Genomic DNA, 13,097 nt, shown 5'->3' on the forward strand with positions numbered 1-13,097 from the left:
GTATAAAAAAGGTGATTAACATATTTTATCATTGGGAATATGAAAGTTAAAAACACTTAGATACCATTACACACCTATTAGAAATGGCCAAAATTCAGACTACTGAGCACATGTGACAAGTGCTAGGGAATAGAACCACATTCACTGCTGATGGGGACACAAAATGCTATAGCCATTTTGAAACAGTTTGCAGTTGAGCCATATTCTTAACATACACTTTACCTTTACATGGGAAGTACCAAGAAGGGTTAACAGAAGCCACCAGATTGGTATAATTACTAGTTAGTCACCATATGATTTAAGTTAAAAAGTAATAACCTAAGTTCTGGGTCTGTCTTATGCCTGTTGTTAATGAGATTTCCAAGCCGTCAGCTATGCTGTTTGTCGTCACTGTACAACTGGGCAGTGCGATTTTAAACACAAGTAACTGTTTCTCTTTTTTACCTTCAGTTTACTTGTCGTCTTGTTGCACCAATACTAGAGAGTATGGTTTCATCCACGGCAGTCTGAAGCAGTGCAGGCTTGATATAAGCTGTGACCTGCAATTCACCTGGCAGTTTGGGGATACAAAACTGGTTCGCAATGAATATCTGGAAAAACAGTTCACTGCTAAGAGGTAAGTTAGTGTGACCGAAGCATGTTTGGGGTTGTTTTTAACCATAGAGTCATGCTAATTAACTTGTCACTTGAAACTGCTAAGAAAGAAACTGTAGATTATTTAAGAATCACTGAGGAAGGGCTAGGGAGATGGGTAAAGTACAGGTAAAGTGCCTGCAGTGCAAGCATTCGGATCTGAATCTGATTTCCAGCACCCGTGTCAGGCACAGCAGAGGAGACCATGTTCCTAACACCAGCTCGGGGTTGTGGTAGGGGATACAGGATCCCTAGGGCACACTGACAGCCCGCCTTTTCAAATGGATGAACTTCAGAGTGAGTGGAACTACCTCTAAAACAGCTATTCTCAACCTGTGGGTCACGAACCCTTTCACAACCGGTTCTTTCACAGGGGTCATCTAAGACCGTCAGAAAATAAAGATATTTATTATTGATTACAGCAGCAAAATTACAGTTATGAAGTATCAGTGAAAATAACCTTATGGTTGGGGGGTCACCACAACATGAGGAGCTATACTGAAGGGGCACAGCATTAGGAAAGTTGGGGACCACTGCTCTAAAAGTAAGATAAAGAGCAATCAAGAAAGCTGCCTGATGTCGGCCTCGGTCATCTACAGATGTACACATGAATATATGTGCATGCCACACAGAGACACACTACCATTGACTAAAAAATGCAGATTTATTTCCCTCTCATAATCTCTTATAAAAATTTTAAATGATGTTCATTTTATGCATTAAGATGGTCAGTTTGATTGGTGGTGTACATACAGAAAACATCTTGTTGTGGAAACTATAGTGTCAAGGTGTGTCCCACAATGAGTGCCCCCCCCACCCTCACACCACCACCCCCCCTCAAAAATCTTCACTGGTAAATGTTCATTGCAATGATGTAATGAGTCATTGGTCTGGTTAGAGGTCTGTGGCATATGTGACACCACCAATATTGGCTCCTAACCAAGAGCAATTACTTGGTTTTCATGTTGTTATCCTGTGTCATGGATATCCTGCTTCAAGTCAGTAGGACCAGCTCTTTCATGCACCCCAAGGGTTCACAAATTATGTAGATTTGAGGGCGGGCCCACTCAAAGCCCTCAATCTGGGCTTGATTAGTAGCTGAGGTGGTCAGGCTGCTGGCTCTCCTGGATCCTCACCACTAGGGTGAACTCTCCAGCACTACTACGGCTAGGCCACCCAGTGCTGCAGGGTCAGGTCTCCACGGTGAGCTCATTTATAAAGCATCAGTTTGGTGGTTCAATATGCTTACAAAAGTGAAGTTGCAAAGAAAGCATAAAGCAGCATTTTTGTCTTGACCCAGCTCTTGGTATTCGAGGCAAGATTTCTCAAGCTCAGCCTGGCCTCCAACTTGCTGTTAGTAGGAGGGTGACCTTGAACTCCTGCCTCTGCCTCTCAAGTGTTTTTTGAAGCTTGTGGACTATTGCATTAGCTAAAGAGGAAAAACAACATTGAAGGCAAGCTGTAAACCTCAGCCATTGCTAGCAGGAGGGAGAAAAACGTTGCATTTGAGTTAGGAGTCGAAGAAAGTAGGCACCTTCAGCAACAGGTCAGGAAGCAGCTGGGATATCCCAGCGTGGGATAGAGCTGGGTGCCCTTGAGAGAAAAAGTGAGACTTTCAGGAACATGACAGACCCAGCCAGCATGGAGATCTGGAGCTGCTTGAACAGAGATTAACTTTACCACATGCGTGGTTTTGAGACAGTTTGTTTTCTTACAGCCAGTTTTGTTTCTTGTTTGGCTCCCCACTCCACCCCCCAGCCCCCAAAATTGAGCAGCTACTTAGTGGTACAAGACGTTTTAAAGCATTTTTATTGGCAAACAGTTGTGGGATTTATTTTCTTAGGTACTTGCCCAGTTTAAAAAAAAAAAAACCTATTTCCCATAGAACTTCACAGAACTTAGCATGGGTGTGTGTGTGTGGGGGGGGAGTCCTCTACTATGGTGGGAATTTTTTGTCTTTTCTGTATGTCCATAGTATAAGATTGAGTGGGGTCACAAAGTTGATGACTAAACTCATTTTTAAAAATCTGTGATGCTGGGACCGGTGAGATAGCTCGGCAGTTAAGAGTATCTATAGGAAAATCTGATGCCCTCTTAAGCAGCTGGATGTATATGCAGCAGAGCACTCATACATTAAGTAAATAAAATTTTTAAAAATCCATGATGCTGGGCAACAGTCTAAAGCTTGAAGCCATGGGTAGAAAGGAGAACTGAAAAAAAGTGCTTAGCAGACGAGAGTTACAGAGTGGGAGAGGAAAGGAAACTGTGACTGACCGCCTTTGCCTTTCCTTTCAGCCTCTCTTAGAGAATAGTTTATAATCTGTAGTCTTAAGTCAAACAGGTGGCTCCAACAAGATGACAGTCTACATTCTTCCCTATGTTGTGGCTATGCTTTGTAGGTGTTAAATTAGCAAGAACATGTGAATACCCTTAAGAACTTAGGAGTTTCAACACTCGTTAAGCGTTGTACCAAATATAACATGTCATATATAGACGTGTGAGTAAAGTTTTATTCACACGAAGGATTTAATTGGCCTTTACCCTTTAAAGCTTAAGTTATAATAAACAATATGTCTGGGTAGATATAAATAGCATCATATTATACTAAAGGTAGAGGTGCTCAAGTCAGGAGTTGACCTAGGAGCCTTAGAAGTATTTTGTTTGAAAGGGTTTAGAAACTTAGGGTGGAATTGTGGATAAGAGAGAAGCTAAATTTAATTCTTAAGTTTGCACAAATGTGTATCAGCTGACCTCTTTTCTACTCTTAAGTATTTGTAAATACGTTAAATCTATATGAAAGTGTATCATTTTAAATTAAACATCGTCCGTACTCACCTTGATATTGTGATTAAATCTTCTGTAAATGTCCAGTTTTACATTTTCCACCCCAGCTATGTAGTCTGAATCATCCCAGGGTTAATCTCATCAACTTCATGATCAATTCTAAGAGTAGAATTATAATAGTTTGGACAAATGCCAGTGAGAAGATTGGCATAGGAGTCTCTAAGGAGGAGAAGCCAATATGATATGAACAAGGAAAACGCCTGTTTCCTGGTACAAAGCATTCCTGGCATAATGAGGCTCCTGTTTGGATGGCCCTGTGCTAAGGACATCAGGGCAGAAACGGGGTAAACCTGGATCCTCATGATGATCTGGAATTATCTAATGAATTGCTCCTGATATGAAAGACTACCTGATAGCTGAGATCAAGCAAAATTACTCTTAAGACAATAGATTGTCTTTACTTGAAGTCTCCACATCTCGACTGAAACTGAATTTAGTACTGGAAAGGAGATACTCCCAAGTGAGTTATTGCAAAATAGACTGTGGTTGAGGGGGCAAGAGTAACAGGCGCCCTCCCCCTGTGCTCTCAGATGGGAGGTTGGTGATAACTTGACTTGGGACAGAGTCCATGGAGTTCATGAAACACACAAAATATCAGTGTATTTAATGTCATGACTTTCCTGCTTAAATCAAAGAAAGATCACTTTTAAAAATTATAGAAAATTAAGATTCAGGAAAAGAGATGTTTTCTGATTGTGACATCATCTCCATGGTGTTTGGCTTATAAAGTTATGTAGAAAATCTTTTTCTCCAAAGATTGTATGAGTAAAACTGTATTTAACAAAGCACAGGTCTGTCACTTATGATACTCCCTAAATATCTTCTTTTCCTATTTTCTTCCTGATAAATGAACTCAGATTTATACAGTTAAGAATTTTACTAGGCACACAACTTTGATCCAAGTAGAGGCAACCAGGGGTGTTGCACAGAGAAACCTGTCTCAAAGTGGAGTGGGGATGGACTTTTGCTTGGAGTTGGAGAAATGGCTCATTTGGTAGTGAACTTTCTACAAATATAAAGACTCAAGCTACCCCCAGCAAACTATATTAAAATCAGCGTGGCAGTACATCTGTAGAGTGTGTGTGTGTGTGTGTGTGTCTGTGTCTGTGTGCCTGTGTTCATGTGTCGGGGGATGTGTGTATGTGTGTGTTCATTCGTGTTCGCACAAGTGGCACACAGGAGATATTTTTAATGCAAAGAGAGAAGAGTAATGCAGCTCCAAATTAACATCCAGGTAAAGGTCATTATATATTCAAATTTATGTGATTAAAAAAAAGTTTCAGAGACTTGTTACCAGGAAACAGGAATTCTTGGTCTCAACCATTGTCTAAAGTTCTCTTGCTATGGTTACGAGCCTTAGGCAAGAAATCTGACCTAGTTAGGAGGATATAATGAGGCCCATCTGACACTTGGCCTTGCTGTACCATTCTTTTTAATTGGCTCTCTGATTTTTTTTTTTAATCACAGTTGTATTTTGGTTGTAGGTAATTGAACTCTTACCAATGTGCTTCTTGAGTGGATGTGTAGACTATGGATATGTATTCACACCTGTCTTGAAAGGAAGACATCTCACACTGTATGAGTGTGGGGCAAGGTGTAGAAAATCGATGGAAGTTTGGGTGGTTCTCTGTGTGCGCTGATTAGAGAACAGTGATGTGTTGGAGAATCATTGGAAAGAATTTGTGTTGAGAGTTGCTTACGAGAAAGGGCAGCTGGCTGAACAGACTAGTAATTTGTAATTCTAGCTCATTCTGCATAACGTACACCTCCTCCTTGCACATAACCTGCCTCACTCCCGTCTTTACTGTTTAACTGATGTGCAAGTATAGTTAAGACAGGTCAGCAATTGTACAGCGTACGAGGCTGGCTGGATGAGAACTGTCATCTCCTGGTAGCTGATGCATCAGGCATACAGGCTTCGTTGTTGCTGGTACAAGATGATGACCATAAGAGGCATCTGATGAGGGAAAGATGGCATGGGGAAAAGGGACTTCCTAATACTTTTGAAAAGTCAAATTCAGAATTTGTCCATAGTAAGGCTTGTATGGAGCTGGACAGATGCTCAATCCTTACTGCTCTTAGAGGACACAGATTTGATTCTTAATACCACATAGTGGATCACAACCATCCATAATATCAGTTACAGGGAACCCAACACCCTCTTCTGGCTTTCATGGACACCAGTTACACAGGTCGTACATATATGCATTCAGGCAAAATGCCTATATACATAAAATAAAAACATTTTAAAGAAGCTCATATACTGTCCCAAAGACATCTCCAGTACCTATGAGTTACCCTACATGGCAAAGGAAGGAAGGAAGGGAGGAAGGAAGGAAGGAAGGGAGGAAGGAAGGAGGGAAGGAAATGCAAAGCATTTGCTAGTGTAACTGAGTTTATAGACCTTAAGATGTGGGGGTAGCCCATCATCTAAATGGATATGGCTTAATTACACGAGTTCTTTTCAGATGGAATATAATAACATAGATCGGAGAGAGGAGATGGCCATAAAGGAGTTGGGGAAAGACAGGTTCTGGCCTTTGCTGACACTGAAGATGAAGAAAATGGATTATAAGCCAAGGAATGTGTAGGAAGAGGCTGGAAAAGGCTTTGAATCAGTAACTAGCAAAGATCAGTAACTAGCAAGAAATCTCAGACAACTGAGATTTCTTGGCACATTTCCAAAGGCTTACAACAGAGATACTGCATTACACTTTGAGCTGGCTGGCCTTGAAGGATTTGAGAATTCCTGATTTCCCTGTCAAGCTTTCCAGAGAACCTCATTTCATCCTGAAAGAGCTATGTTGTTTCTTCATTTAAACACTTAAAAGCCATTGTAAAATTCTGAGCTGGTCTAATTTAAGTTGTATTTTTTCTCAGGAATAGGGAGGCCTAGGAAGGGGAGAATGGCCAAGCTACAGAATATTCAGAAGGGGTGTGTGTGTGTGTGTGTGTGTGTGTGTGTTACGTGTGTACACATCTATATATATTGTATATTTACATAAAGAACACCATTTTATGTAGTAGTTATGGTACATGACATCCCTCCAAATTTTGAAAAATAATACCCTTCAGTCACTTGACACAGTTCATCATAGAAGATATAATTAAAGAATAAGTTTATAGTGTTAACGGAATTAGTGAGGTATGATAAGAGATACAACAAAGTGAGTAGTATATGCTTTTGGAGGGCTTGATTGAATGGACAGTCCTGTGTTTCCATAAGCCATGGGGCCCGGTAAAATGAGATTCCACCCTGTTAAGTGCCACTCTAGCTGAAGCATAATGTAGCTCAGTGTTTATAACAAAAAAAAATTGTTAGATATTTGAGAACAAAACTCATGTAATAAATCTTAAGATCGTGTACTGGCTGCATTAGAAATGTTCAGTAAATGTTAGTTATTTACCATCAGCTCCTTCAGGCTACTCATAAATCTTGGACGTGTAACTTTGAACTTGGTCTTTGGGTGGTTTTCAGCCTGACTCACCACCATCCTAGTGGAAGCTAGTACCTCTGATTATTGCCAGTAGTTTGTAATTTCTTTGATAAGATGAAAGTTTAACTGTATTTATGTCATTTGTTTTTACATAGGTCAGAGATGCGTGAGAGTGGAAGACACAGCAGAGAGCTGGAAGAACATTTCTGCTTTCTGGCACTTCCTCAGAACGACATGGTAGACGTTTACCAGAATGGGCTAAGTGTTGGAGCATCCACACTGAAGATACTTGGGAATCCTCTTCTTGGAGTATATCTCTTTAGACATGTTGACGTTGCCCTCCGTTATGCTCACAGTAGAAGCACAGCTGTAGAAAGTATTATGATTTTTAAGGTAGGTGGTAGGACATACAAGCATTTTTTTTTTAAAGATTTATTTATTTTATTTATGAGTACACTGTAGCTGTCTTCAGACACACCAGAAGAGGGCATCGAATCTCATTGCGGATGGTTGTGAGCCACCATGTGGTTGCTGGATTTGAACTCAGGACCTCTGGAAGAGCAGTCAGTGCTCTTAACCACTGAGCCATCTCTGCAGCCCAGCATTTTTTTTTTTTTTAAGATATCTTTTATGTGAATGGCTGTTTTGCCTGTGTTTATGTAAGTGCACCAAATGTGTGCCTGCCTATAGAGGGCAGGAGAGGGCATTGGATCCTCTTGAACTAGAGTGACCATTGGTTGGTAGCCTACCATGTGGGTGCTGGGAAGTAAACCTGGGTTCTCTTCAAGAGCAGCAAGTGCTTTCTTTTAACCACGAAGCTATTTCTCCAGCTTCTACAATGCATTTTTTTAAGCCTTATGGAAATGTTTATGTAGTTACTTGATTTAAAATATTAAATAGAGCCGGGTGGTGGTGGCGCACTCCTTTAATCCCAGCGCTTGGGAGGCAGAGGCAGGCGGATTTCTGAGTTCGAGGCCAGCCTGGTCTACAGAGTGAGTTCCAGGACAGCCAGGGCTATACAGAGAAACCTTGTCTCGGAAAACCTTTAAAAAAAAAAAAATTGGGGCTGGAGAGATGGCTCAGCGGTTAAGAGCACTGACTGCTCTTCCAGAGGTCCTGAGTTCAAATCCCAGCAACCACATGGTGGCTCACAACCATCCGTAATGAGATTCGATGCCCTCTTCTGGTGTGTCTGAAGACAGCTACAGTGTACTCATAAATAAAATAAATAAATAAATCTTTAAAAAAAAAAAAAATTAAATAGATCAAGCATTCCTGTAATTCAAGCATGTTGGAGGGTTTGAGGCAGGAAGATTTGGAGTTCAAGACCTTCTTGGGCTGCACAGGGGGTTCAAGGGTTGCCCGAACATACCAAAACCCTGTTTTAGAAACTTGGCACACACACATTGTTGGTAATTATCAACATTTTGTCAGATACAGATTAATAAGTAAAAGCATGTATTAGGAAGATGGCCCAGTGGGAAGTTCTCTTACTCCACAAGCATGAGAATGCAAAATATTGATCCCCAGCAGCCAAGTGTAAAGCTAGATGTGGATGTAACCCCAGGGCTGTTTGAGAGGCAGAGGCAGGCAGATTTCTGGATTTTGAGGCCAGCCATTTCTACAGAGTGAGTTGTAGGACAGCCACGGCTATACAGAGAAACCCTGTTTCCTAAAAAAGAAAATAGGAAATGAAGGCAAAAAACAAAAAGGAAAAGAGAACAGAACATTTTAGAAAGACTTTCACTCAATTGTCAGTAATAAAATTTGGGTTGGTGTGTGCTTCAGTGATAGAGTATTTTCCCACCATGCATACATTAGTCCCTAGCATGTCTATGGAAACACTGTAAGTGCCTACGTGTTATACAAACTTGATTATTTTAATAAAATAAAATGTACTCTGAGCAGTTTTTAAATACAATCCAGTAGCTGCAGAAATCTATTCTCTCCACAGCTCATTGCTTCTTCAAACCAAATACTGCATATATTAAACCATAAATGCCAAACCTTCTCCCTCCAGAACTTGAAAGCTAGCATTCTGCTTCTGCTTACAATAGAGTGTTGTGTGTACCTCGAATGAATGAAGTCACTGTTACTGTCACATCACTTAGGCTGTGGTCATCCTTCTTGTCAGCTTTTCCTTCTTAGAAGGTATATGCGCTATATTTGCATCCTCAGTCATCTTGATTATTTAAACTAGTGGCTCTATGACAATAGATATACAAATACTCCTTAAAGATCCTTCTTTGGGTGCTGGGCAGTGCCTCTGTCATTCACGTTTGCCATGCAAATGTTAGGTACTAAGTCTGGATCTCTAGCATTCATGTAAAAGAGAGATGTAGATCACATATGATCCAAGCTTTGGGGAGGTGGAATAGAACTGGATCCCTTGGGCTTGCTGGTCAGCCAGTCTAGACAACTCAGTAAGCTCCATGTTCAGTGAGAGAGCCTGTTTTAGAAAACAATGAGAGGAATTGAAGAAGACACTGACATCTACACCTCTGTCCTATACATACACACATGCACACACGCACAGGTACATGTGCCTACATGCATGCACATACACATGCCACACACAAAAAAATCCTGTACTTAAATTTCTTCTTTATTATATCCATGTATTTACCTACAATAGTCAGAGGACAACTTGTGGGGGTCGATTATCTACTCCCACCCTGTGGATCCTATGAAGGCCATTAGACTTGGCAGCAAGTACCTTTATTGATGGTCAATCTCACTGGTCCTTACATTTTTTGTAATATACACAGAAATAGTATTTATGGATTGTATTGTAATTCTAATTTAATTTTGATGAATTACCTTGTAATGTTTTCTAACAGCATTGGAATGATATTTAACTAACAGGCAATTACAGGACCAAGCATAAAGATTTGAACAATCTTATAGAGAGAATAAACAGCTTCTAATTCAGACTAGTTCTGAACAAGTATACAAGACTTGGAAATGAACTAACTAGAGAGACAATAGAAGATGATACAGTAGAACAGACTAGATAAAGCACTAAGACAGACCCCAACCTTGTGTACAATTTCCTACCAACAATACTTAATGGCTCCAGTTCTTTATATCCTCTCCAACAGTTCTTTTTGTTGAGGCTTTGTAGACTGGCTTGGAGAATGTGTCCTCTTAAGTTGCTGAGAAAGCGAAGTGATGTTGTGGCCCTGTAAGACAGCTCTGTACCATTGCATGTAGCTCGCCAGCTGCCTGTCTCTACAGGCTGATATGAGACTAGCTCTGGTCCTCATGATAAGAATGGCTACCAAAATACTACTCAGAATGTCTTTACCTTGAAAGGGTGGCTGTTTATACCTTGACTCCTGTTTGGCAAGAATTGGTTTATTCCTAGTTTCAAATTTTACATGTCAGAGACATGTGTACTGTTACATGTTCTGCTGTGTAATGCTCAGTTGTCCTGAGAAGGGCACCATTACTAGTTATTTCTCTCCACGTATACCTGCTGCTTTTCTCACGTCCTTAGAAAACCTTTGTCAGACCCCTAGATGTTCTCTTCCAGTCTAGTAAATAATCTTGATGTGGCTTTTCCTGAGTTCAAACTTTGTTACATAATGTATGTTGATGATTTACATTAATGAATTGCCTGCTAGTAACCCTGGCCACTTCCTTGAGGATTTTCCTTTGTATTTGCTCAATTAGTGAACAGTATCTTGACCAAAGCATTATTTAAGAATTAGTTTAATATAACATTTGTGTTTTTATTTTTAATAAGCTTTATCTGAGGATAATTTTTAATTTAGTGAAGGGTTACAAAACACAAAATGGAGAGTGTTTCTGTGTGTAGTTCAGCCAGACTTGCCTCTTCTTTTTTTACTAGTATTTATTCTTATTTTATGTACATTGGTGTTTCGATTGCATGTGTCTCTATGGTGGTGTTGGGTCCCCTAGAACAAGAGTTACAGACAGTTGTGAACTGCCATTGCCATCTCTCTAGCCCCCTCCCCCCTTTTTTATTAATTTATATTTTATCTGACTTGCCTGTTCTTATCACCAAACGTTTTCTAAAATACATTCTACTTCATAGATGAATCTATTCTACTTCATAGAAGGGTCTTAGCCCATAATGTATGTGTGCATGTGTGTAAACAGCTGTAAGTGTGAGTATAGAGTAACATTAGAAAGGAGACTGGGGAGGGGGACATAAGTGATGAGGAAGGACAGGGTGCAGGGATGGACATGAGAGTCAAGAAAGAGGACACAGAGGCAAGTGTTCTAGTTTCAATTCCATTGCTGGTTATTTTGATTTGGGGGTATGTGTGTGTGTAAAACCTGAGCCTTAATGTCTTCTCTAAGTTCCCTGAAATGCAGAGAGTTTGCAACTGGACTGTGATATTTTTATTTGGGTCTTTAAAATAAAATAATCTTTTATTTTTAAAAAAAATGAATATGATTACAGAATGTATATAAAATGTTTCCTTTTGCAATATTCTTTGTACTTCAAGCCTTTCTTTCTTCATTCATTCTCGATTTAGACCATTTAGAATCGTATACTTACTTGGGTTTTGGTGTGGCGAAGTTTTTTAACTGTTACATAGTGAAATCTGCATGATTTAGGGTTAGCAGTTCATGGCCACTATTCTTCAAAGACTTTTCTCTGTGATCTTAGCGACTTGTTTTCTTGAATTTCATCCGTTATCTTTTCTCTCTGCTTTCAGTACTTGAATGTTTGGCTGTGTAGTGTTAGTTTCGTTTATACACTTTACTAGGACTTTAGTTTTTCAGTTGTCCTCTTTGTGGATAATCTCCCTCACTTTGTTCAAGTGGTACTTTTAATTACATATTACTTTTAATATGTTGGTCCTGCATCACAGCACTTGTGTGGTAGAGATAGGAAAGCTATCACAAGTTTGAGGGCAGCCTTGCTTACATAGTGTATTTTGAGCTAACCAGAGCTTTACATCATAAAAACTGAATGGAAAAAAAAAAGAAAACTATTTTACCATCTAGATTATGTCTCTCTTTCTTTCCCCACCCTTCTGTGTTAATTTCTAACTTAAATATTTGTAGTCTTTTATATACACTTGCCCAGTAAACTCACTTCTAGAAATAAAAAAACTTCACTTCTGAAGCTTTTATTACAAGTAATTCTAATGTCAGAGTTTAATTGGGAAGTAAGTGATGTGATTACCATAGTAAAACATCCCATTCGTCCAGCACGGATTAACAGTTTATTAATTCATCGCTATTAAAAACATGAGGCTTTAAAGTATTTGGATGTTGTCTTTTACTTTTTAGGTTCTCTTTGGGAGAGTAAAGAAAATTCAACCTTCTATAGATAAAAACAAAGTTTCTCTGGATCCTTCTCCCAACTTTGATTGCCATATGTCAAGAAATACGCCTTCTCTGAAAGAAACCATTGAGCTACAAGCCTACAACTCAATGGTATGTTAATTCTGGGTTCAGTTGGTAACTTGAGAGATACATGCATATTCCAGAACTATTTAGATGACATAGACTTAACCCCTAAATTGGCTGTCTTCCCCTCATTTGAACAAGGCTTCACAGTAGCGTCACAACCAATCACTTATATTTCAAATTGCTGAAAGTAAATTTCAGATGTTTCATCGTTAAAAAATGGGATGTGAGATTAACTCAGTTCTGATAGAATACAAAATATATATATCAGAACATCACACTGAGGGCTGGGGAGGAGCTTTGTGCATAGAGTGCTTGTCTTGCAAGCATTAAAGACCTGAGTTCCATCACCAGAACCCATGCCAAAAAAAAAAAAAACAAAAACAAAAAAAAACAAAAAAACACAGATGTAGTGGCATGTGCCTGTAATCCTTGAGCTAGAGAGGCAGAGGAGGAGGGCTTCTAGGGTACTTTGGCCACCAGCTTGGTAAATTCTAATCCTTAAAGATACCCTGTATCCAAACAAAACAAAAATTAAAATGACTGTACTGAGGAATGAGACCCAAAGTTGACCTCTGGTCTTAACATGTACATGTTACCATACACACGCACACACATACAACAAAAAATTCACACTTAGCTCTATAAATATGTTCAGTCGTGGTGTATCAACTAAAATATGTTAAAATAAGATGATTTTGATCCATTATATTGATTTCTTACACTTGGAAGAAGAACAAAGGAAAGCTTTATGAATTGAGTAAAGGAGCAGTTTTTATATTTTTGCTTAAC

The 13,097-nt window shown here is 39.4% G+C and overlaps 1 protein-coding gene across 1 annotated transcript in view; it reads left to right on the forward strand.

Moving 5' to 3' along the window:
* Positions 1-13,097, forward strand: part of Tex15 (testis expressed 15, meiosis and synapsis associated) — a 121,482-nt gene that overhangs the window by 69,351 nt on the left and 39,034 nt on the right. Inside the window, exons 7-9 of the mRNA XM_028768145.1 lie at positions 451-616; positions 7,070-7,307; positions 12,186-12,332. Of these exons, the coding sequence (XP_028623978.1) occupies positions 451-616; positions 7,070-7,307; positions 12,186-12,332 (551 nt within the window). The remainder of the gene's footprint in view (positions 1-450; positions 617-7,069; positions 7,308-12,185; positions 12,333-13,097) is intronic.

The sequence above is a fragment of the Grammomys surdaster genome, unplaced genomic scaffold (assembly GCF_004785775.1).
Source record: "Grammomys surdaster isolate TR1022 unplaced genomic scaffold, NIH_TR_1.0 185, whole genome shotgun sequence".
Taxonomy (NCBI): Eukaryota; Metazoa; Chordata; class Mammalia; order Rodentia; family Muridae; genus Grammomys; species Grammomys surdaster.